Source organism: Heptranchias perlo, chromosome 34 (assembly GCF_035084215.1).
Source record: "Heptranchias perlo isolate sHepPer1 chromosome 34, sHepPer1.hap1, whole genome shotgun sequence".
NCBI lineage: Eukaryota > Metazoa > Chordata > Chondrichthyes > Hexanchiformes > Hexanchidae > Heptranchias > Heptranchias perlo.
The window spans coordinates 11,209,030-11,236,428 of NC_090358.1; the positions used below are offsets into that span (position 1 = coordinate 11,209,030).

Here is a 27,399-nt window from a genome sequence, read left to right on the forward strand (position 1 = left end):
GAAGTTTTTGTAACCTTTCCTCATCACACAGTCTTCTGACACTAGGGATCAGCCTTGTTGCCCTTCTTTGCACCATTCCCAGGATTTGGATGCTTGCCTTGTGGATTGTTGACCAGAACTGAACTCAATAGTCAAGATATGGTCTGACCAGAGCTCTAAACAATGTCAGCATGATAGCCTCAGACTTGAGCTCTACTGATCTGGCAATATTGCTCAGAATTCTGTTTGCTTTGACAATCACTGCTCTGCAATAGCTGGGTCAGTGTTCAGTTAGCCATCACTCCCAGATCTCTTTCAGCCACTCTTCTGGCTAGTTCAACATCATTCATTAAGTAACTTATATTGAATTTAATCTGCCATAGTTCTACCAACTTGCAAACATTGCCCTGAAATTCCTCCAAGGTTTTGTCAGTTTTCTAATGTAATTCCGGTGGGAGACCGGACATTGACGGTAAGCACATTAGCAGAGTCAGGGGAGGTTATTCTAAGTGGCAGACATGCTTAGTACAGTGCATTCTTTCCAGGTGTGGCTGGCTCCTCTTACATTGCCTGACCTGGTAAAGCATTGAGTGGTGGCGAATCAAATTGAGGAATTGGCACTGCCTGTCCCTGCCACCTCCTTCTATTTATCTGCTGCAGCTCTCCTTGGGGCTCTCCTTTTGTCTGTTCCGAAGTGGAACACCCTCCTGAAGCAATATTTTCAGCATCAGCATCCACAAAGCAGGAAGCTCTGTGCCCTACAGTGGTTCTCACTGACATTTTCACATTTGCGTGCAAAACAATGCTTTGTGTTGTGGTCCCTTTAAGCTGCTTCAGGCCTTTAATTGCACTGACCCCAGAAATTACAGTAGGGTCAGTACTTGGGCTATCGGATGGGCAGAAGTCCCACCCCCTGGTAAAGCATTGAGTGGTGGTGAATCAAATTGAGGAATTGGCACTGCCTGTCCCAGCCACCAGAGTTCTGAGCAATATTGCCAGATCAGTAGAGCTCAAGTCTGAGGCTGTCATCCAGTCTCTCTCTGCAGTCTGCTCTCTGACCTATGTACCCAACAGGAGACCCTTAACCTCAATACTCTCCACAATGTGCTCTCTGATGTTTGTATCCAAGGAAGACCCTTCAGCATATCAAAGTTCCCTCTCAGTCCCCTCTCTGATCCATGTGCCCAGATAGAGATCCTTGGGTACATCAGCACTCCTGATCCTCATTATGGCACATTATGTCCAAGTGATACTTACACAGAGGCCATTTCAAAAGGGAAATCAAACTCACCAAACATGTCAAAATATGAATTAATTTGCATTATTTGTACAGAGACTGGTCACTGGGGTGGTAAGGAACTGATATTCACTATATGCTCTCCCCCCAACCCCCCCCCCCACATATCTCTATCTGGTCAACCGTCTGCTCCCTGACACTCACTCATCTCTCCTTTTTTCCAGACTCTATTTCTTATTCCTCCCTTTCCCGATACCTACACGTACACCCTCAGTGTGCCTCTCTTTTGGACATATTAGACTTCTGTATCCTCCTGCCTCCTTTTTCCTGACATCCTATTTTGCTCTCCTCTCTCATTCTTCCCTTTTCCACACTTTCTCTCAGCCCTTCCCTTTTCTCACATGTGCACGCACACTCTCTCCAACACAGAGGTATTAGACTTATACTGCCTCCCTTTTCCATGTATTCGCACATTCTCGATCTCATCCTCCCCTTTTCCTGACACACCTACAGTCTCTCTCTTCCTGTCGCAGGTGCATTAAACTTGTGCTGTCCTCCTGCTCCCTTTTGTTTACACTCTCCTGAAAGCCAACACAGCGGTTCATCCTGCAACCAGCTTCCAACAATCCAAAAGGCAACTTGCAAGCACTTTGAGCGACTGTACTAGGTGCCGCTGACAGCTTCCACCATCTCCCGCTCCGACCGATTTCCACCCTTACACAAATGGGCTGTGCTCTCCTGGCAAGTCACCAAATCCCATTTTCGTTCCTGGTTTATCTGCATCGATCAGGACCTGGCAGGGCCCCTTTCTTCATTGGCTCTACTGCATCGAATGCATACTGATTATCAACATTATTAACAAACTGCCTGTTGTCATCACAAACCTACCCTACTGTCACACACAGACTCAACAAATCTACTCTTTTTTGACACCAAGACAATGAAGCTCAAGTGTGTGGCCACAGCGACTTATAGAAACTACAAATCAGTCAGCACTTTCTACTAAAGTTTTATCTTCTGCCAGTAGTAAATGGTTGATTTACTCCCAATTTCAGTATCCAGACTGTGTGACCCCCACCTTCTCCACTCCCCTCCCCCAGTGCGCCACTGTCCAGACCATGACACCAGATACAGCAATAGTGGGTAAATGAGGGAGAGTGATGATATGCGAAGGGGACAAGGGAGGATAGAGTGACATGTCTCTTGTCATTTCAGGTTTATTTTAGAATGAGAATTTTTCGAATCCACACAGCAATTTCTGCAGACCGACCGTAGACAGGCAACCCACGCCAAGGTCCATAAGCACTTATCGTGGAGGATAGGAGGAGGAAACTTCTAAACACCTGTGAGTGAGGCAAGAGGAAAGAGTGAGAAGGATCGGAAGGAAAATGAGAGAGAAGAGAATGAGAGGGATTGTTGGGAATGTGAGAGGGGGAAGTGATACGAGAAAGTGAGGGGAGGGGAGAGGAGAGGAGAGAATTAGGTAGATCGTGACTTTGTGCAACAGTGTAAAACAGGTCACAGCAAGTCGGTAGTTCATTTTACATCTCTCCCAATTTTTATTTCCATTGACGTCATCGGGAGAGATGTAAAACGGGCTGCCGATTCGCTATCACCCGCTTTATCCTGTCGCACAAAGTGAAGATCTACCCCAATAAGGCCAGAGGATGGATGGAGGCCTCTGAGGCCAGATGTTTACAAGGATGACCGGTCCATGTTACTGACTACTGATCTGATGTAAATGCAATCTTGATGCTGTGGGAAAAAGCTTCTCCCATCTGGACATTCACTATGTTATCAAGAACCACAGAGAATAACACAAGAAGCTATTTGCCCAGGTGGTTAGTGCCCGGAATGTTAAAGGAGGTATTTGCAGGCGAATGATTACACATATATCAGCTTTTCTCGTCAATGGTATTTCTCGTGCTAGTGCACTCCCATTACCCAGTCCTTCCAGGTAAATAGACGTTTTGTTTTTGGGTGCATGGAACTATTTGATATCATTTGCTCGTCAAAGGAAAGCACTTTGTACTTCCAATAAAATGATTTTTATTTTTATTTTTTCTTCATTATTTTTAAACTAATTCCACAGTCCAGTCTAATTGAGATTTCTGTGTTCCTATCTAATCAAGTCTCATGCTCCCATCTCACTTTGTTTATGTGCCCTCCACATTATTCTGACAATACAATGATCTTTACACTTGACAGTGCAAAGCTCCTCCTGTACCATCCACATCACCCTATCATTACAGGTCTCCCCCATCACCCTGTCATTACAAGACTCCCCCATCACCCTGTCATTACAGGACTCCCCCATCACCCTGTCATTACAGGACTCCCCCATCACCCTGTCATTACAGGACTCCCCCATCACCCTGTCATTACAGGACTCCCCCATCACCCTGTCACTACAGGACTCCCCCATCACCCTGTCATTACAGGACTCCCTCGTCACCCTGTCATTACAGGACAACCTCATCACCCAGTCATTACAGGACTCCACCCTAAACATTCACTCCCTTCACCACCGGCGCACAGTGGCTGCAGAGTGTACCATCCACAGGATGTACTGCAGCAACTCGCCAAGGCTTCTTCGACAACACCTCCCAAACCCGCGACTTCTACCACCTAGAAGGACAAGAGCAGCAGGCACATGGGAACAACACCACCTGCACATTCCCCTCCAAGTCACACACCATCCCGACTTGGAAATATATCGCCGTTCCTTCATCGTCGCTAGGTCAAAATCCTGGAACTCCCTTCCTAATAGCACTGTGGGAGAACCTTCACCACACGGACTGGAGCGGTTCAAGAAGGCGGCTCACCACCACATTCTCAAGGGCAATTAGGAATGGGCAATAAATGCCGGCCTCGCCAGCGACGCCCACATCCCATGAACGAATTTTTAAAAAACTCCCTCGTCACCCTGTCGTTACAGGACTCACCCGTCACCCTGTCATTATAGGACTCCCACATCACTCTGTCTATACAGAGCTCCCATAACCTTGTTATTACAGAACGTCCATACAGCACCCTGTCAAAACAGAGTTCCCCCACATCCCGCTGTCACTAAATGGTTCCCTCACAATACTGTGTCAATGTAGCCCACCAGGACCAACTCATCAATTCCCTTGAAGTATTTTAATTTGTGAAAAGTATTGTTATCAATCTGGTCTTGTTCCCTGGTACTCCTGTAACATGCATCATTCCTTGACTGGAAGGCTGGACAGATAATCAACTCCCAGGCCTGTTCCTGGGATAGCCAGTGAGATGTGCATGAGCGGAATGCAGGGAAACTAAGAGACATGAGTCCTTGACCTCCCATTCTGCAGCGCAGCGAGTCACTGCATCAGTGCGCTGCGTTGTGCCACCAGGGCAAGCCATCTCGCTCCATGTTTAACCACATCATTATTGGGGTTTGAAAACAATCCCATGGACTTGGCACAGAGCTGGCTCTGAGTTCCCATTGCTAATGCGCTTTGTGTACTCAGTGCGAGGTTTCATTTGATTCCTGTGACACTTTAACAGTCATTCTGAGTTAAGTAGGGTTGTGTCTCCTTCCCTTTCAGTAATGTCATTTTACTAAATACATACATATATTATAGATTAAAAAGCAAAAGCCAGCAGCAGAAGAGTTAAAGTGGCTGCATTATTAACGCCTCTGCCACACTTCATATACATGGTTTAATTATTCATAACCTTTAATTATTCATGTGATTAAAATACACATATCTATTAATTAGATAATTCAAAGGAATTTGAAATATTGAGTATTTAAAACACCAAAGATTCTTTTTGTCTACAGTCAATGGTGGTGGAAGCCTCCTGATGAAGGTCAGCACGATACCCATTTACAGAAATCCACTCTTCATTACTAATGGCAAACTCGCAGTGTTGCACACTGGGGTCTATTAGTCTGTAAAGGCAGAGCTGTAAATTTTGGGGTCAGTGTACAATCAGTCGATGCCGAGTGATTAAAGTGCTGAGAATGCAGGCTCCCCAGGGCAAGCACTGTAGCTGACATCACTGAATGCAATCTCTTTAAGATTAATCCTCGGGCTTTTTAACTCTCTGCTCCCCTGCCTGCTGATACTATCTGGCAAACCCATAGCCTTTGTGCCTTTGATACCGCCATCAGTTCCCTTCCATCTACCCGATCACACGCGGCTTATACCCCATGGAATGGCTGTACCGAAGACCTTACACTGCTACAATTGTGACATGGAGTCTCAGCACTGTTTTAATACTCATATCCACTAGTCACATGTACCCTGGTGTAGGGTTACATTCCACTGAAATCCATTAGCAACACACAGCGTTTAGGTATTGCTACATGCTACCTGAATCTACTAGTGATGTGCACCATGTCTATTATGTTGAGAACCCAAATCTGATTATTTTCTCCCTTTATCCATGTCTCAAAACTCACCCAGAGAGGTCCTCTGAAGTACACTGGACCCCAACTGCAATTATGATGGGTGACTAAGTCGATTGGCACTGTGCACACTCCGCCAAGTTTTACCGGTCGACTCAGCAGGAGAGGCATCTAAGAGGTATGTTTAAAATTTTTGTGAGGCCAGGAGGAGCAGGAGTGCTTCTCCGGACTCCACAGGAATAACGCGGTCTGCTGCTGCCCTGTTTGGTGCCCGTAGCTCACCGGCAGCATCTTAATCAGGCCCCAGTCCTCATTAACCAGGACCAGGGCTCCTGCCAGTAAGATCGGGCAGCCAACCAGTGTCCTCCGCTGGTTGGATGCCCAGCAGCTAAAATCTACCCCAAGTGTGTGTCAATACTGCAGACATGGTTGCCTGTACATAGACATGGGAGCAACATTTCCTGTTTTTGAAATCTGTAGCAAAATCATAAATGCATCCTTTATGTAAATATTTACAAGTACACAGCAAATAGTGAATAGAGTAAATCCTCCCCAAACGATGTATGTAACAAAGACATGGTGTACGTCTAAGTTGATTAAAGGATTTGATAAGATAAATAGAGATAAACTATTTCCTCTGGTATGGGGGTCCAGATCAAGGGGGAATAACTTTAAAATTAGAGCTAGGCTATTCAGGGATGAAGTCAAGAAGCACTTCTTCACACAAAGGGTAGTGGAAATCTGGAACGCTCTTCCCCCAAAAGCTGTTGAAGCTGGGTCAATTGAAAATGTCAAAACTGAGATTGATAGATTTTTGTTAGTTAAGGGTATTAAAGGATACAGAACCAAGGTGGGTAAATGGAGTTAAGATACAGATCAGCCACGACCTAATTGAATAGCGGAACAGGCTTGAGGGACTGAATGGCCTACTCCTGTTCCTATGTATGTTGATAATGTAAACAGATCTCACACAAGGTGAGGGTCTCAGTAGTACAGTCTCCGGAGAGGCATTGAGGAGATCAGAGGCTTTCCTATAGGGAGGGGACTTTGGAGAGCTTGTTACCCAGTCCACTCTGTGTAGCCTCCTATGTCACTGGTTTCCTGTTTGTCCTCTCAGTTGGGGATGGTGTGCAGCTCAGGGAGACCGAGAAGGGTAAAGGGGAGAAAATAACACTCCCTCCCCCCAAAACAAACACACAGCAACGGGTAAACACATCTGGAGATGGAATATAAAGAACTCAATACCAAGATATTGGCAGGATGGGCAGAAGATTTTGCTCGGAAACTTGTCCCTACTGCAGATAATGTCTATTGACAGGAGTCATTCCTGATCTTGTTCTGCTGGAAAGAATCAACTGCTTACCTTGGACCACCAGCCTCCCCTGCGCAGTGCGCCTCACGCGTGTCCCTGGTTTGTTGGCTGCGCACACGTACACCCCAGAATGCTGCACTGACAGGTCAGAGATCATTAGGTTTCCGGTGCCGAGCACTTGGATTCCCTCCACGCCAATCGGTCTGCCGTCTGTGGACACAAATATTTATGGATTAGTTCGGATTTAATGAGTGGGAAAACAGTTCCGCTCCATCTGTCCCAAGAATCATCACTGGCAAATCCAGCACTGGATTAAGGAAAGGAAAGGATTAGTCTTGTTTTTTCTTTTAAAACTACCAAGGTTGAATGATAGAAATAGTTGGGATGTTAAAACTTATTTCATGTTTCATTATATGGAAGGAACCAAGATTACGCCACCCGTCTCACTGAGCATAGCAGGTAAAAAAGAAAGGCAAAGGGATGTGAAGGAGTGAAAGCCCCAAACTGGACACTTGGATGGTTCAGAGCCTGTTCGTTTTGAAGACTACTCTGGGAGTTATGGAAGAAGCTTCCTTCTGTACTGTTTCTGATCTAGTGCTGTGTGATTAAACTGCTCAGGTTATGTTTGAGTTCTTTAAAGACTGACAGACAAAGGATGCAGATTCTTACGCACTATTTCAGTAGGTTTGAGACTGGAGGTAAATTAAAATGGTGTGCAGCAGAATTTGTAGCTTTCCCATTTGGGAGGTAGTGGCTGCACTTTCCATGGAATAACTGTCAGCCTCGACTCAGTGGTAGCACTCCTGCCTCTGGTTGTGAGTTCAAGTCCCACTCCAGAGACTTGAGCACAAGATCTAGGGTGACACTTCAGTGCAATACTGAGGAAGTGCTGCACTGTTGGAGGTACTGTCTTTTGGTTGAAATGTTAAACTGAGGCCCCGTCTGCTCTCTCAGGTGGATGTAAAAAGGAGCCCATGGCACTATTTCGAAGAACGACAGGGGAGTTCTCCCCAGTGACCTGGTCAATATTTATCCCTCAACCAACATCACTAAACCAGATTATCTGGGCATTAGCTCAGTGCTGTTTGTGGGATCTTGCTGTGTGCAAATTGGCTGCCACATTACATTACAACAGTGACTACACTTCAAAAATACTTAATTGGCTGTAAAGCGCTTTGGGAAGTCCTGAGGTTGTGAAAGGTGCTATATAAATGCAAGTCTCTGTTTCTTTAACTTTGCAAAGTACCTTAATACTGGCAAGTCTGAAAATCACCCTCTTTGCATGCTCAATGAAACAGCCCCAACTCCTCAGACCTACAGAGGATTCTTGTGAACGTAATGCCTGTTATCCTTGGTTTGACTGCAGTGTTAAACTAATATCAAAAGTGGTCTCATTCCACAAGAACCATTTTTTCATTCTCATTTGTAAACAAACAGAATGATAGATATTGATAATATTATTAGAACAGAGGTATCCCATGGTTGGAATGTAGCCATCCCACTCTCCTTGCAGTCATTGAACAAAGACATGTAGCTGATTACCCAAGTATGAGTTCAAACCTCAGAAATCTCCCTCCGACTTTACGTAAACTTATTGGCCAGGGGTTTTCCACTTCTGGCCATGATTTCCCTGTCCATTAAAATGAATGGGCAGAAAATCTCAGTCTAGCGAACACACAAGACGGAAACCCAGCACAGTAAGTTAAGAGAAATGTTTCATAAATTCTTTCTGCAATTGTCACTTAGGAGGTCATTTTAATCTAACTCACCTGTCGGGAATGGGATGGGTTTGGGTCGGATGCCCGATTTATACCCCACACGATGTTATGCTCCATTGCCTCCAATGGAGAGTAAGATAGGGCGGGTTATAAATTGGGCATCTGACCTGAACCTGCCTCGTTCCTGCCAGGCGAATTAAGTTAAAATTACCCCCTTGGTTTCAGTGTCATTCCCAGATCAGCAACAATATAATCAGTTGCAGAGTAAAGCTCTCTATAAGAACGAACTTGCATTCATATATTGCCTTATCATATTCTCAGGACATCCCATTGCACTTTACAATTGATGGATTATATTTGAAGCCCAGTCACTGTTGTTATATAGCAAACACAACAGCCAATTGCACACAGCAAAGTCCCACAAACAACAAATGAATGAATGACCTGTTTTTGGATGGCGTTGAGGGAGGAATATTAGCCAGAACACCTCCACACCCTTCTTTAAATAGTGCCACAGAGTCCTTTGCATTCATCTGAGCAGACAGAGGACGCCTTGGTTTAACATCTTATCTGACAGATAGCACCTCCAACAATCCAACACTTGCTCAGTACTGCACTGAGGTGACAGCCTAGATTATGTGCTCAAATCCACAGCGGGTCTTGAATCTCGAACCTTGCGACACAGAGGTAAGACTTCTACCAACTGAGCCAATGTGCCTCTACTCTGCAGCAACATGTGCCTTGATCCCCAACCTCAAGGCACCAGCCATTGCTGCCCCAGTGTGAATTTTTCCCTCTTTCTACACCAGCAATCCTTCGACATCACTTGATGAGACTGGCAGTTCAAATCAAACCTGTGGCAGATTATGGCAGTTTTATGCCGTAGACCTGTGTCAAATGAACTAAATGGGGACTGCCACATCTTCCTTCACAGCAAACCCTTTAGTCATCAGTCTGGGCTGATTCCAAACTCAGGTCTCAAGGTGAAAGGACGGAGTGCAAACCCAGTCATCAAGTGCCCTACCTCATAAGAATCTCTGAATTGTATAGTAATTCCACATATGTCAAACTCTCAATTTTTAAATTATATATATGAACACACACCCACATATATAAATATCCCTTAGAATTCTCTATGCCATACACTGTGTCGTATACATCCAGAAATCATGATTGTGTACACAGGAAGAGGTTAGTGATCAGAGATTAAACTAAAATCTAATTTGACACAAAGATAAAATCAGATTATAATATGAGCCATATCATAGTCAATTTAATTGCAGCATTATAATTGTAAATGTGTCTCCATTATGATGATATCTTCTGTATCCCCATTATAATTATATCTTCATCGACCATTATATCAACCTTTAATTCAATAATGCTCATTAATAGCTATCAGTTTAAAATATTATTTCGGAAATAAACTCTAACTTTGTTATTTTTCACATGTTTGGAACATATTTTGAAGTATCTGATACAAAATTCAGCAGACACCTGTTCTAAGGGAGTTTAGGAAAATACTGTTTGGAGACAGCAATACTTCTATTCGTAGTGAATTAACAGCTACTATTACAATGACTTTGAAAGGCTCCCATAATGGCTCGGCAAGCTTATCCAGTGCATAGATCAGTAATGTCCCAGGTTTAAACCCCTGTCCTTGCTGACTTAGCTGATCTGACCCAGGGCTTTATTGTTACATACTCTGATTTGATATTATTAATCATAGTTAAATACCAAAGCTTATAGCAATATCGGAAGCAGAGATGTGGAGTTGGTCGAACCATAGGAGTTTCTCTAGCATAGGCTGACGAGCTGGAAGATGCAAAACTGAGGCTCATCAGTGCCACTACAGGCGAGACAGTGTCATTACAGACTGACAAGTTTACATAGGCAGTTTCCATTATAAATGTGGACATAGGAATTTAGTATGGAAAAAGGTGATAGGAAGTGTGTGCAGATGTAAGATATTTAATATATGTTTGTGCACACCAATATATATTTCTATCTGGATGAATATAATTCCCACAATATTTCTGTGTCCATGCACCTACCAGTATTTCTGCCTGAATGCACCTGCTTCAGTGTATTTACCTCAGAACAGCTCTGCCAGTGTGTCTCAGCCACTATATTTCTGGTGGATTACGACATGAAGTGTGGAAGGGTCTGAGTCACATACCAGGTGTTGATCATTTTATACGCCGCCAGATTTTATAAGGTAAATAGAACAACTTCTTTTACACATCGATTAGATTGTGTAGGTGGGCTTGTGGTGTATTAATCACAATTTTACACATCCCTAAATGTTAAAAGTTTCTTAATTACTTATAGCCTGCAGCAAAACACTAATAAAGATAGCTTGTGCCTCATGCTGGAGATCAAATGCCAACTCCCAGAGCTCAAAACTAAGAGCAGAATGTTAGTTGGAGTCTGTTGCATTTCAATAAGATGCATGAATACAAACCTGTTTCATTATTATAAATTCACCGGCTCCCAACGTCTATGAGGATTTGCTATTACTCTGTTATAGCCCTACTAGGTTCTGGACTGTGCCACTACTGTATAAATAAAACCTCAAAGACCACATCCTGTGGCTCTGAATTATCTTTTATATCCTGGACTTTGTGCTCCAGTCATGGCAATCAGTATCCATCCCATGCTGAAAAAAAGACAAAACTGGGCAAATGCAGATAAATTGACATCAACGTAGTTATATTTATACAGATACACTGAGGATGATACATTGTTGCAGATGTATCAATATAGATACATTGATAGTGACAAATATATTGATGCAGGTGCACTAAAGAAATTACACTGAGACAGATGCCTGGAGGCCAGTGTACTAAGATACATCAATGCGGATACATCAGTGCCTTTGCATTGCCCAGAGTCCATTGACATGTACCTGCAACCTTCAGCAACCCTACTTCACAATGATGTGGGCACACCAATCATTGTTCTCCAACCCCACCTTACCTTGCTCTGTGCCCTTGCCATGCTGTTATATCGGTAATGTCCGTGCACACGAATGTAATCATTAATTATACTACAGCATACATATATATATATATATATATATATATATATATAGAAAATTTAAATTTATGGAGCCCATTTCTTTAGTTCTGTTTTGCTGTCCAAATCCTCTTCTTTAGCCTCTCCAGTCAGACCCAGTTCGATCACTCTGTGGTGCAACTGGAAGGAATTAAACTTCCACCCCAACTGGATTATATCTAATTAAAAACCACAAACGTAAAGGACAGAAATGAACCACTATTTACGATCCAGTCCTTTCAGAGCAACTTTGATTGTGTTTCAGACCCCCATCCCAGCATCACATCCTTTAAATACACACTGTCCATAAGGTTTATTAACCCTTAGGCTACAGTTGCAATGAGTCTGCTATCAATTCTGTTTACAAGTTTCATCCATAATTTTATATATTTAATTATAAAGCACTTCCCAAAGCAACCTAACATGAAAGGCTCATTCTCCATACACTGTACTAGAAATGAAGGGGACATTCTCCCTTTACCCTAGTAATGCTGTCACTGTACTCATACAGAATGATAAGATACATTACCCCTTTTTCATTTATTGAACATTATTGCTGTATCATGCGACCGTCAGGATAGTAGAAGGAAAACTAGATGGACCGTGGACTTTTCTTGTCTAGTAATTCCTATGTTCTTATGTTTTCCTGTGTACCCTAGTAATGCTACCACTGTACTAGTGCAGAACATTACACTGTTACCCCAGTAATGCTCATCACTACTTTAACACAAATGAAGGGTACATTACCCCTTTACCCTGATAACAGTCCACCTGTAGCAATACAGAATAATGAGTATATTACTTCTTTATTCTTTCTAATTCAGTGTCAGCATTATACAAAATTCCAATGGACCAAACCACTTCTATTACATTCACTCCTATTATAAAGGTTTCATGCGTATCTATTCAAAAGGCACTTTAGATGTTTGGAAAGGGGAAAAGTCAGTCAGTCCATCCCAAATCATGAAGTCCTTTTTCGGATCTCATTCAGGCCATTTCTGTGTCTCTCTTTCCTCCCTTCTATTAAATGTTGTTTTATTGAGCGTGGTGCTCCTTGTAAAGCGTTCCTTTCAATATAACCATCTCCTGAAGGTGCTTACCCCAATCATAACCCCAACAATCATATCCCCACACCAAGAATTATTGAGGGGAAATGCTCACCAAGACGGCTCCAGGATACGATGGGCCGAGGGTTTCCTGTCGCCACACATTCCAGTACGGCTGTTTGGTGCACCGTAAGTGTGAGGTTCTCGGGACCAACCAGGATCGTTGGCTCCTTATAAACATTTGAGCGAGACCCTGAGAAAAAGAGTTAGAAGCCAGTAAATGTGGATTTCCATTGTTGGACAAATAAAGAGGGTTCAATGACACACTCATGAGCAGGACCATAAACAGTGCAGCAAATCCTGGCTTCTTGGGGCTTGCCTGATTGTCCATGAGGGGCCAGAGAGGGACTTTTGACAAAGGAATCCTGAATTGGTAACCGATTTGTGTTGGCCTGTTTTTTTTTACCTGGCCCAGAAGGTAAACGAGGATGAAACCAGCCAAGGATGAAGGTGAACACAAATGGGTCTGATTGGCCTGTTTTCATCCTCAATACATAAACATAAACATGTCAAGTCCATTCTGTGTTATACCACTCAATGCAAAGAGTAGAAAATAAAATTCTTTGTACACAGAACAATGGGGGCAGAAAATTCTAAAACATTCAGATGACTGAAAAGATGGACACTTGAATCTTTGAAAATGAAACTGAGTATTTAGTTTTGCTCCGTTGAACTCATATAGTGAGTTGGATTGCCATTTGTCATTCTCGGGTTGCTGCTGGTAACACAGTAAACGGTTGTGATATACAACTCATGTGTGAGGAAAGGGGGAGTTGGGAGTTGGTATAGACCAAATCACCCAAAGTGCATTGGACTACAGAAAGCGCAGATGAGACCAAATGATTACTTCTCCCTCCGTCAGCTGTACTCCTCACTGTAAACAATCTAAAATTACAGGAACCAACGGCACTAGGAAAGGGGAAGAGCAGGTTACGGAGGTCACTGTATTGAAACAGGAACAAAAAAACCTGGTAAATATAAACGTGCTTCTGAAGAAGTATAAACATAGGCTGTGGAGCACAGCAATTTGGCTGATTGGGGGTAAATTTAACATTGGATGATAGTTTAAAACGGGTGATTTTGATTCAGCCGCCCAATATACATCTCGCCCCTTTCTCATTTCAATAAATTTCTATTGACTTCAGTGGAATTGAAAACCAGGGATATGGATGACCCAAAGTCAAATTTACTCCCATTCAATTTTCTGAAGTCAGTTCCAGCATCATGTGAGGGCTCAGTGCACTCAGGATTGTGACATGTGTAGCTGAGCATTACGTGTTGCAGGTTTAAATATGTTGTATGAAGCCATTGTTTTTTCATCAGTTTTCCTTTCCTCAGCCCAGGGGCGCAGAAGTGCTCCTGCTACCCCCTCAGCTGAGATTAGACTTTCTTTGATTTGTTTCCCCCTGGCCCCTTTCATTTTCTGATGCTTTGTAGGATCCTTGCTGTCCCAATCACCACCTCCGACTGACAGGGCAGGTCGGCAACCTGCTCTCAGATTTTATACCAAAACCTTCACTACATAGCTGTTAAATGATGTATGAACATGTCCCAGGTAGTATCATCGTCCCTCCCTTACAAACACCTCCTCTATTCTGTACTTTCTCCAGGTTGCTCACATTAGACTACAATGTCACCTTCAGAGGAACTGTGGGAGTAAACAGACTTGTTGGTGTACCGATGCATTGCCCCACTAACAGGCACTCTGAAAACCTAATGTGAACCTGCCCACAAACACACACCAATCAGCAGATAAGGGACACTGTGCCTCTCCTGCTGTTCTGGAGCTGTGAGATGTGATGAATGGAATATGAGACGCTGCACTTCACTACAAATCAATCTAACCAAACACTTCCTCTGTAGTATTAAAAAGGTAATAATTGGAAGTGGTTGATAACGTTTGCAGAGAACATTTTAAAATAATGAAACCCTAGAATCTTCACTTGGTAAATTAAAGTCACATTGTTGTCAGGCTCGTCCAATCATTTGAATTATTTATGTCGTTCAAAATGCTGTAGCATAGGGAGCACCATAAGCAAACATCAGCATGTTTAATTCTATCCACGGGCTACAGGGGCTGACAAGCGAGGCTCAAGTAATAAATATCAATACCACCTCCATCCATTCCCATCTGAATCTCTTTCAGACTAATAGCAACTAGTTAAATGTCAACGCTGTGATATTGTGATTCATGCAACATGAAGATCAAAAGCAGGTCCTGGCGTCAGCATAATGAGCATCACACAGTCTGAGGGAACGCAGTATAATCTGCACTAAAACACACAAAGGAGGTGTTGCCTTTTCAGATATGAAGGGGATTTTGCTGCAGCTCACTGGTAGTGACAGTCCTGTTCCACTCCACCTACACATAGTGGAGTTCCCCCGATGGCTCATTTGGCAAATGTGCTGCCTAATGTCGGACTGAGCCAACCACACAAGCTCAGGAAGATAGGAAGATCCCAGGTTCAATCCCTGGTCCATGCTCAGTGAGGTTATCTCAGCAGTGGAAGGGGGGAAATGCTGCAAATAGCTTCAGCAGCACTGAGCCACAAAAGGGAGAGAAATCAGCTGCGTTCCAAATCATTGTTCGGTCCTTCTGGAAAGTGCACGTGTATGGATCTTGGGTGAGGACAGGATTGGGACACAGCTGTGATATACCCCATGGTTGAATAGCTCATTGATGCTTGTTGTTTGGGCTTACACATGAGGCCCTATCTGGGTTTCAGGACAGCAACCTAAGCGTGCCATTCTCCTGAAGTTTACCTTGCAAGTTGCACCACCGGTCTTCCTGTGAAGTCGTAGCAAAGTCCAAGGGGTGTGCCTAAACCCAATGAGATCGCACTGCCAGCGGTGCATCGCATTTGCCAGCGGAGGGCACTAAGACCCAGGAAGTAAAGCAGGTGTTCATCACCACCACCAGTCTAAAAATACTTGGCCATTTTGCATTCAACTGGTCACCAGCTGCAGGAACCAAGGGCCAAAGGTCAATATGAAAGCCGCTATGAGGAATGGGAAAGGCACTGGAGGACGACCTGTGGCATCCCACTCCAGCTTCTGGAGAGACGAGAGAATCGGAGGAGGATAAACAGCCTGCTCACGGGCCCCTAGTAAGAGTGCAGGAGAGGGTCTCTCTCATTTAGCAACATTCAGTCACACTCTGGTGACTGCTTCCATTTTAATGCTCTTTTCAAACCAAGACTATGAAGTTAATTCACTGCTGATTCTGTTATTTCAAGTGCAACAGTGGGACAACAAACCTTTATATGACATTGTGTCACATTGAATATAAGAACACAATTTTCCAGGATTCTATCACGGATACCTGAACAGTCCTGTTTGTGCTGGGCCAGGCAGTCAATCCAGATTATGAATATTAATGATTTGGTAATGTGCTGTGCTCATCTTTGAAATTCTAATATTAGAAACAATTAAGCACTGCTCTCAAATCAAATACCTCAGGGAGTTAGGTAAGTGCAGATTTGATGAGATGCATTCTGACAGAGCCATGATGAGCCCTCCTGTAAAAGTGACCCACATTAAAACCCTCCCCCCTAAGTAAACCTATGCCATTTCTGAAGAGTCCTAAGTATATGCATCTATGCAACTGTGCCATGCAAAAGATATGGAAATCACACAGTGTCAGAGTCCACACGGCTCCAGCTGTACTGAAGGATTCAATACTCTGGGCCATGTCAGACAATCTGAGCCTTTGGACTTAGTCAGATAGTCTCAGGCAATGGGCTCTGTTACAATATCCAATTTAACAGCTGTGCCTAGGGGTCAGGGTGCTCCTTTAGACTGGTTTACTTTCTCAGAACAGTGCCCTTCACTGGATCCAGAGGCATCAGTTGCAGAACTAGAGGAAGGGCCTCAGAAGCTGAAAATTCATTTTATTTTTTTTGTCCAACAATTTGCATGAGGAGAATCAGCACTAACCTGACACAGTAAGACTGGCTTCTTCGCTATGCCTTGTGTCGGCAGTGTTGGCTGCCACACACTGGTATATTCCGCTGTCTTCTTCTCCCACTCGTGTAATCTGAAGGACCCCCGTGGGAAGAAAGGTGAACCTGAAAGAAAAATATGGCAGTCCAGTAACTGGTCCAATAGAGTGAGAATGAGTTTCTTTTTAGCATGGAGTCACCCTGTCGTGTATGGATGATTTTAATTTCCATGTATCTGAGATCTTTCAGTTCATTCTCTTTGGCTACTGAACAGTTCCAATAGATTTCAATTCCAAATATCACTTGCACCACAAGACATGGCTGCCTACAGCCTACCTATTGTTAAGACATTTTGGTCCTCTCTACATCTCAGACTTGGTGGCCACTTGATACACTGACTCTCCCTGACTAGCTACAAGTCTTATAAGGATTGCAGCTCTTGTCTTTCACACTTTTTAATATTTGACATTTTAAATTGGGAAATATGCGATGATGTAATAACATTTTCTTCCATCAAATGGCGCTGTTGTACCCTGACAGTTGCTTTGTGAGGACTTTTGCACAGTTTTCTTTAGGCATCTGAAATGTGCCATTACCCTTCTCCTAAAGTAGTTGTGTGAACATATAAAATCCCCACTTTTTTCAGCCTATCCTTACATTGTTATTTTCATTAAACAATGTAAAATTGAAACCAAAAATATTGTGGATTTTCCTCCTGTTTTATTCATTTTGTGGCGTAACTCATTCCCCAACAACCACTCCTTAGTAAGGCCATGATGTGGAGATGCCGGTGATGGACTGGGGTGGACAAATGTAAGGAGTCTTACAACACCAGGTTATAGTCCAACAGCTTTATTTGGAATCACAAGCTTTCGGAGCTTTCCTCCTTCGTCACTCACCTGACGAAGGAGGATAGCTCCGAAAGCTTGTGATTCCAAATAAAGCTGTTGGACTATAACCTGGTGTTGTAAGACTCCTTACATTAGTGAGGCCAGTGATGGAAGCAGTTATCTCCATTTCTCTGGTTCTGTTGCCTTTCCAAGTTCTATATCCCCCTATCCATTTACCAAGCACTGTCTCTAGTCTAGTGAAAGGACTAATAACTCTCACCCTAGCACCCACTAATTCTGCTCTAGTGTTGGCCACTAGAAGATAGGTGAAAGTGCACCAATTGACTTTCCATCTGATTTTCTCTTCCTGTGAGGAAATATCGAGTGTTTATTTGGATTGGAGGTCAGGAAACCACCATGTGAGAAATCATGGATGTGAACCCATGTTCTCATGATGTGGTGCATTTTAAACAGTTTCTGAATGAGAACTGTGCCCTGCTTATTTTTGGAATAAGTCCAGAACAAATTGCTCCATGAGGACAGAAATCTTCTTCCATCCTGCAAAAGCCTTCAACTTGTGTTCATGTGCTTGTTCGATGATCTATCTGCAAAAGGGTTAGAGGCAGTAATTTTTTTTTGTGTGAAGATTCAATCAAACCTTTTAGGTAAACTGTATTTGTAGTCTTGTTCCAATCTCGTTGGCCTTGTTTTCTGACTACTTCTTTCAATCACTTTGGGAACTTAGGAGCACGTGAACTCCAGAATCAGGAACAAAGAAACTCAGGAACCAAAAACACAGCAATTCAGGAACCAGGGACTGTAGAATTCTGTAGCGATTTTAGAGTTCTGATGGGACTGTAGAATTTTGTGAAGACTGTAGGCTTCAGCAGAGACTGTAGAGTTTTGCAGTGATTGTAAAGTTCTGAAGGGACTGTAGAAATCTATAAAGATTTAAAGTTCTGAATGGGGCTGTAGAGTTCTATTGAAATTGTAGTGTTCTGAAGGAACTGTGACTTCAGTGGGGTCAATGGAGTTATGAACAGATTGTAGTGTTCTGCAGGGATTGTAGTGTTCTGCAGGGATTGTAGTGTTCTGAAGTAATTGTTCTGCTTTGATTTTTAAAATGATAAACAAGAATGGTAACATTATAAATAGACAGTGTGAATGTTTTTACTCCTGTCCAGTAATACTGTTTTGGAATAAAATGGTCAAAGTTACGGAGAACTTGCTGATAGAACTGATCGATACCAACATATAGGATGTACAATACCTGTCATCACTTGGCTCAAGAGGTCTGCGATTCTTTAGCCACATGATCAGTGGTTCTGGTAAACCATGAATCTGGCACTGAAACCTAGCCACACCACCGTCCTCCACAACCATCGACTGAGGCTGCACATGGAATGGAGACAGAGCTGGGAAAATAAGAGAGCCAACATTAGGAAATTTAAGGATAAGAAGTAGGAAGGCCAACATGTTCTGTGCTGTTCATGCTCCACATATTGGAAGCTGCATGCAGTACAATGTATTAACATTTCAACAGGAAGCCCATCACACAGCACCCAGTCATTGCACTACGGTCACTTTACTCTCCCTTTTGCAGACCCTACAGTGATAGCAAGCAATGACAACAAACACAACAACTTACATTTATATTACACTTTAATGTAGTAAAATGTCCCAGGGCACTCCACAGGAGCATTCTCAAACAGAATTTGACACCGAGCCACAAAAGGAGATGTTAGGACAGACGACCAAAAGCTTGGTCAAAGAGGTAGGTTTTAAGGAGCATCTTAAAGGAGCATTACACAGTTCATAAAGACCTCTGGCATACCTGCAGCCTGCCTATAGAGTTTCATTACAGTGATTAGCTGCAATCTTTACATATAGGTTCACTGAACAATCAAGACCAATTATTTCCAATAGATTAGAACATTTGCATTGAATGTCTTGGAAAGGTTGGGGAATCACAAGAACACAGTTTACCAGGAGAGATACCATGACTCCAAAACCTTCCCAACACCAGGCCCATTCCTGTGGGAAATAGTACAATTCAAATAAAAGCTCCCTCCACAAGAAAAGTAAGCACTTCTCAGCCTCACACAACAGGCAAGGCAAGTAGAAACTAAATATTACACATTAAATAATAATGCTTAAGATTTACAGAGAAATTTTATAAATGTTCCATAACCAGACAAATTGCAACAGGTTGATGCGGAGACTACACACGGGAACATTGGGATGGGGACACAAAACACTGGGAAACATTTTTATAGATACACTACGCACCAAGTAACATTGGGATAGAGAAAATAGACACTAGGTAAACATTGAGTTAGAGACACTACACAGTGGGGAACATTGGGATAAAGACATTACACACTAGGTAACACTGGGTTAGAAACATTAGACACACTGAGGAAGATAACATAAAGACAACATATCCACAACATTTACTATAAGACTCTGATATATCGCATAGTGGTCACTATAAAACTCTCTGATATACACCACATCGCTCACTATAAGACTCTCTGGATCTGATAGTCACCTAGCCAAATTTGCATTAACGGAGCAGTAGTATCATTGTGTCATAGTCATAGTACCATAGTATGGTATAGTACAGAAGGAGGCCATTCGGCCCATTGTGCCCCTGCCGGATCTTTGAAAGAGCTATCCAATTAGTTCCATTCCCCTGCTCTTTCCCATAGCCCTGCAAGTTTTTTCCCTCCAAGTATTTATCCAATTCCCTTTTGAAAGTTACTATTAAATCTGCTTCCACCACCCTTTCAGGCAGTGCATTCCAGATCATAACAACTCATTGCATAAAAAAATATTTCCTCATGGCGCCTCTGGTTCTTTTGCCAATCACTTAAATCTGTGTCCTCTGGTTACTGACCCATCTTCCACTGGAAATAGCTTTTCCTTATTTACCGTTCATGATTTTGAACACCTCTATAAAATCTCCTCTTAACCTTCTTTGCTCTAAGGAGAACAACCCAGCTTCTCCAGTCTCTCCACATAACTGAGGTCCCTCATCCCTGGTACCATTCTAGTAAATCTCTTCTGCACCCTCTCTAAGGCGTTGATATCCTTCCTAAAGTGTGGTGCCCAGAGTTGAACACAATACTCCAGCTGAGGTCTAACCAGTGTTTTATAAAGGTTTAGCATAACAATGTCCTGGTATATGCAGTGATTGGGAATGTTTAACTCTGTCCCAGGACATCCAGTGATTGGGAATGTTTAACCATGTCCTGGAACATGCAATGATTGGAAGTGAGCTGGCAGGTCAGTAGTGAAAATGTTAGTTGCCCTGCAGCGTAAGGAAGGATCTGTGTTTCTGAGACGTAGAGACTGAAATCTCTGCCATTTCACAAACAGCAGGTAAATACTCAAGCTTTTGATTGAATTCAGCACAAACTGAAGGACTAATTCTATTAAACTAACAGCATTAAATCCACATCAGCCCTTAATTCGAGCAAAAAACAATTTCAAAGGCTCCATGTAAACAGTCATGTAATGTAAAAATTGAATTGTAATTACTTTAAGAAAGGCCCCGAAACGCTAAGCTAAGGATACATCACTACTAACTAAGAAAGGTCACCATTAGGGATAAATAACAACTTAGAACACAGTCCTGACCTGCGTGCTGACCTGTTATAGCATCCTTTTAAGGGTCTAATTTTCAACTGTCAACCTCTGTAAACATCCACTCTTAAACCCCTCTTACATTATCAATCAGATTATGGGCATGACACTCAAACAACCCAATATTAATATCAGCTTGGCTGAGATAATTGTATTTTTGCCTGGGAGTTAGGAGGTTGTGGGTTCAACTCCCACAGGAATTGCACACATATAAGGCAATGTTACTAGTACATGCTGCTAGTGAGAAGCTTTACCCGCTGGTGGTGCAATTCAGCCAGGCGATGCCCACAATTTTACGACCATTCATTAATAGTCCAAAAGTCACGAGCAGTGGGTGTCTGAATTTTTGTTTTGCGCTTGCCAGCAAGGAGGCTCTTCACCAGCATTGTGGGAGTGTTAAATTAATCCCATGATCTAAGCTGACACAACAGTGCAAGTGCTGCATTGTCAGAGGTGATGTCCATCGGATGGGACATTAAGCTAAAGTTTTGTCTGTCCGTTCCACTGGTTCAGTTGGATGTTAAAAATCTCAGGGCTCTATTCGAAGAAGAGAAGGAATTTCTGGCCTGGCCAACATTCTTTCCTTACCACCAATACATTAGATTAGCTGGACACTATCTCAGTACTGTTTGTAGGACCTTGCTATATTCAAAATGGCTGCTCCAATTGCCTTCATAACAACAGTGACCACACTTCAAAGTAATTCATTGCACGTGAAGTGCTTTGGTGTGTTTCTGAGAGATGTGACAAAGCACTATATACATGCAAGTTCTTCCTTCTTATCTCTATGCCTCGCTGTCCCATATTTACATTGGCACCAGGTACTTCTCCCTCTGTAGGCCTGATGCTGACTCAGTTTAGTTACGTTCAGGATGGGGAACTGCAAACACTGAGTCATGATTCAATTGCATATCATGAAGCATGCAGCAGGCCTAGGGTTGGCGCTGAGGCAATTCATGCATCAGCATGCTTGCATCACTACACTATTGAATCATGGCGCAAATAGTGATGCACCAAAACAGCTCCGAATGGTGAGTGAGCCAGAAGAGGAGTCGGCTAACTTGATGGCCAATCACAAGACCTATCAAAATCTAGACCAGTGCTGTCGATGGCAGAAAAGCTGTGCATCTGCAGTCAATGGCTCTCTAGCAAAGTAAAGTGCCTTTATTCTGCAGTTGACTTTCAGTTTTCCTCCTGAGTTTAAGGGAATTAATGCAGCAACTTAGACTTTTCCATTAGTAATGTGCACATTCACTTTTGTGCCAAAGGATTAGGCTTTGTCAGTCTCCATGTAGTCCACAGTGGACAGAAGCCAATGGGCAACAGGTCCCCAAGTGGGACTGAGCATAGACCTTTGACTGTTACCAACAGAGGAAAAACACTGAGCTGGTGATAGGGTTAAAAGTGAATCATGATCTGGGAGCCCATGGTGAAAGAGAAATAGTAACTTAGCAAGTGGGGTGAAGGGAACTTATGATCTGGTGATAAGGTAAAAAGGCAATTTTAACCTGGTGACCTAACTGGCTGGGCACCCAGAGGATCGGGTGGAACACTGGTTTTACACCCTGCCCAATATTACTCTAAATCAGGCGGGGTATAAAACCAGCATCCTGTCAGTTTTCCGACAGGTGGCTTAAGTTAAAATTGCCCACCATGATTTCATGATCTGGGAGAAAGGGCAATCATGATATGATAGTCAAGGTGAAACTGAATTTATGGGGCATTATATTAAACTCAAATTATTGTTCAATGGCTATTCTGGACTGGGCATTTTCTCACTGGATATCAAAAACATGTAATTCTCCAGCTCTGCCCTAAGCAACACAAATATAAGATGTCACCTCCTGATAGAAGGTGAAGGAAAATAAACTCAAGGTAGAGGTGAAATGAACTGCCTATCTGTCTTGTAACACTGATTGAAACAGGCATCTGTCTCCAGTGCTTCATAAATCACTAACTGTTGGCACAGGAGGTTCTGAGGTAATTAATGGATGAAGTAAGGCATTAAATGAAATATATGCAGACTGACAGAACAGGAGGCTCAGTCAGCATCCCAGTTGTGAAAACAGTCACTATACAATGAGCAAATCTCCTTGAAAAATATACTGAAATATTTCTAAGCTTTTGCAATGGATGAACCATGTGAAGAAAAACAATGCTCAGAAACAATATGCCATTCATAGAGGAAAAGAGTAACAGCTAATTAGAGCAGGATGCAATTGACAACTGCTCACTGCTGTATCAAATTAACATGAACTCCTCAAACAGCATTGCAGAAGAGCAACCATGGAACACAGATCACAGAAGAGATACAGACACCTCAATGTTGTTTCCAATAATGTATTCTGTCTTTGTAACATTTGCATTTAATTAAGTTACATCTTCACTGAGGAAGCTATAGCACTGAATGTGAGAAAGGATAATGTGGGTCTAGAAGAAAAGGATTTTAAAAAAGTAGTCTTTGTTTTGAAGAAAGTTAAGATAGATAGATAGATCTGAGGAGTGCTGAGCTAGAAATGTTGGCAATGTGGCACTGATTTAGGAGAACTGGTGGTTTGCTACAGGAGTGACCTTTTAACAGTTGGTCATCTGCAATGTTACAGCCATACAAGAATTGGTAATTTAGTATAGCACAGACTTGGGATAGTTTGTGATGTATTGTGGCACTAATTCAGAGCAATCAGTGTTTTATTGTGGAAGTGACCTGAGAGAGTTGTTTGTTCAGAAAACATTGGATATAAGACTTGACCATTCTCTAACTTTACAGTGCCATCTAACACTCTGATCACTGATTCTGTTTTAGAGCTCCCCATGGGAAATCACTGGTAACTTTATAATGTTGAATGCGGTAGAGAATTGACCGAATGGGTGAATTATTTTACACATAAATACGCTATATATATCGTATGTATATATATAGGTTAGGCATTGCACCAGAAGGCAGGGCAGGAAAAAAGAGTGCAGCTGTAGGCCACTAACATCAGAGCTCGAAGATCATCCAGCGGCTGGGAAGAAGAACCTGAGCAGGATGATCATAGTCTCCTCTTCAATCTTCGAGCAAGAGTAGGAGAACATTATTCACGCAGAGGGTTGTTAGGACATGGAATGCCTTACCAGAAACAGTGGTGGAAACAGAATCAGAACAAGTTTTAGAAGGGAAGTGGATTAAAAGGGAAGTGGATAAATATTTTAGAAAGAAAAATGTTAATAGGTATGAGGAAAGGCCAGGGGAACGAGACTATGTGGATAGCTCTTTTGGAGACACACAGGTGCAATGGGTCCTTCTGTGATGTAAAATTCAATGATTCTGTACCCTTTGGCCCCAGCATTTTATAACTAATTATTATCTGGATTTTTCTATTAAGAGTAATGGACTAAAAGAGAGAAGACAGGCTAGCAGCACAACCATGCTGAAAATCCTAGAGTACCTGTGAGCAATAACAATAATAATACCAATTGTTAGCGCAGTTACTGGCTCATACATGGAGTGAAGCACAAATAATGGCTCAAAGTCAATTAATAGGAACATAGGAATTGCTAGACGAAAAAAGACCATGGTCCATCTAGTTCACCTTCCACCATCCTAGCAGTCACATGATATAATGATACTGTAGTTGTTGACTAATCATAAAAATCGATTTCTGTCAAATAGTCTACAACAGCCCAGACATATCACAAGAAAAACCCCAGTGGTGGAGAGCTTTGGAACCATAGGTCCAAAGTCACCTGTTCCTTCCAAGCATGCTACACTTACCACATGTCATGTCATGTCTCAAATTACTCATCCACTGTATCCTAAAATGTTAATTTCTGAAAGAAATCTATCTAATTTGCATTTGAATGAATCAATATTAACTGCTTCCACCGTCTCCCTAGAGAGCCTGTTCCATAGATTGACCACTCGCTCACTGAAATATTGCATCCGCCAATTTGTTTTGAATTTACCCCCCTTCAAGCGTTGGCCGTGTCCTCTCGTTCTACTGTTCTGCACGAGGTTAAATAGCTTGTCATAGAAATAGCTATCATATTAATAAAGGTATCAGCCGTGACTCAGTCATGGTCGTCACCTCTAAGTCAGAAGGGTGTGGATTCAAACACCATTTCAGAGACTCGAGCACATAATCTTGGCTGACACTTCAGTGTAGTATTGAAGAAGTGCTGCACTGTTGGAGGTGCTGCCTTTTGGATAAAGTCTTAGACTAAGGCTCCATCCACCCTCTTAGGTGAATGTAAAAGATCCCATGGCACTATTTGAAGAAGAGCAGGAGAGTTCTCCTGGTATTGTAGACTACATTTATCCCTCAACCAACAAAACCAAAACAGATTATTTGGTCATTTACTTTGATGATATTTATGGGCTCTTGCTGTGCGCAAATTGGCTGCTGTATTTCCTACATTACAACAGTGACTACACTTCAAAAGTACTTCATTGGTTGTAAAGCTCTTTGGACATCTTGAGGTCATGAAAGGCACTATATAAATGCAAGTTCTTTCTTTAACTAAAGTGTTTTAAAATAATTTGATGCTAACTCATGATTTCTGTCATAAAAGAGCGAAAATCCTAAAAAAAATAGTAGATAGAAAAAAGAATCAATAAGTGATTATTTCAACAATTATTCCACCCACAGTCAGTAATGTCTCAATTCTAAAGTATAGAGGACATATGTGCTTTTTTGGATGGTAATGTGTTTGTCTCAGCCAATCAGCTTGTGTAAAACTAATCAGGGCCACAAACCCAAGAAACAGACTTTCACATCAGTACTTATGGACCTCACAGGCTAACAAAGCTGCACTTGTACCTTCACACACTCCCTCATCTGAGGGCTGGTTAATATCAGATCACACCAAGTATTCCACACAATGAGACAATGTTGCTCCAATGAGCTTCAGCATAAGTCTGCCCCTTGTTTAAATGGTAACCGAACCAATGAATGACCATTCTGAACAAAGGTTACAGCAATTATTATTCATTCCTGTTGGTGACTGGTTTCAATCCTTAATTCCAGGGTGGATAAACAAGTGGTCTGTATGGAAAATAACTTGAGATTATTGTCAATGACAAACTGAATTGTGATGTACAGTCCCATTTATTATCTTCTAATGGTCATCAAGTGATGTCAGCATTTGCAAGTTAGACAGATAGCATAAAATAACCTTCTTAATTTATCGTCTTACTATAGCCCACATCCTTTACAGTAACACTTGCCAATAGATCCCATTCATCTCACTATACTCTTGTGAACTCCATGTATCTTATTTTTCACTCTTCAATATAACTCATATACAACATTGTAACACTATCCAATGTACCCCACACACTTTACTGTAACACTATTCAATATACCCCACATACTGCATTTTAACATTCTCTAATATATCCCATGCATCTCAATGTAACACTTTCAGATATATTCCATGTTTCTTATTGTATCACACTCTAATATACTACATGCTCATAACTGATATACTTAAGTATATGGGGTGAATGTCTAATACTTTTCTGATCTATCCCATATCCCTCCAAGTAATACTCTCTAGTATACCCAAACCTCTCTCTCAACACTCTGATATACCCCACAACTCATAACACACTTATACACCTAACACATGTTAGCGGTCTCAATGACAGTTTGTAATTTCTGAGGTTAATATTGATCTTAATAAGCATATGGATAACCAGTACCTTTCAAAGGGCTTTCAACCTACTGTGCACAACTAACAAGATTTACTGCTTTGTGCATGCTACACAGCAATTTAGTAAAACCCATAAAAACAATACACTGGTTTTAATTATATTACTGATCATAATCTTAATGGATCTTCAGAGAGGCTATGATCTGTCCCAGGTACCAGAACCTTAATGAGATTAGTGTGCTAGATGTATCCATTTTGCCCCTGTATAGGGATTATGAATCCTAGACGGTTAATACAATCTCCTTTCTATGTGCCATCCATCATAACATGGTCCTTATATATGTGTTCATATATGTGCCCCCGAAATATCCAAATTAAGGCCTTGTTCAGACCCAGCATTGTTACACTATTATTAAGCTGTGGCTTTCAAAATACACAAAAGGGCACAAATCTAAATAGTAATTCAACTCATCTTCTATATCATAGTAGTTACTGCACAGGAGGTGGCCATTCGGCCCATCGTGCCTGTGCCAGCTCTTTGATAGAGCTATTCAATTAATCC

General features: G+C 42.2%; 1 protein-coding gene across 1 annotated transcript in view; it reads right to left on the reverse strand.

The window, feature by feature from the left end:
- Nucleotides 1-27,399, reverse strand: part of igdcc3 (immunoglobulin superfamily, DCC subclass, member 3) — an 89,850-nt gene that overhangs the window by 14,828 nt on the left and 47,623 nt on the right. Inside the window, exons 3-6 of the mRNA XM_067971156.1 lie at nucleotides 18,826-18,970; nucleotides 16,721-16,851; nucleotides 12,840-12,977; nucleotides 6,955-7,113 (exon numbers count right to left, since the gene is read on the reverse strand). Coding sequence (XP_067827257.1) covers nucleotides 6,955-7,113; nucleotides 12,840-12,977; nucleotides 16,721-16,851; nucleotides 18,826-18,970 — 573 coding nt within the window. The remainder of the gene's footprint in view (nucleotides 1-6,954; nucleotides 7,114-12,839; nucleotides 12,978-16,720; nucleotides 16,852-18,825; nucleotides 18,971-27,399) is intronic.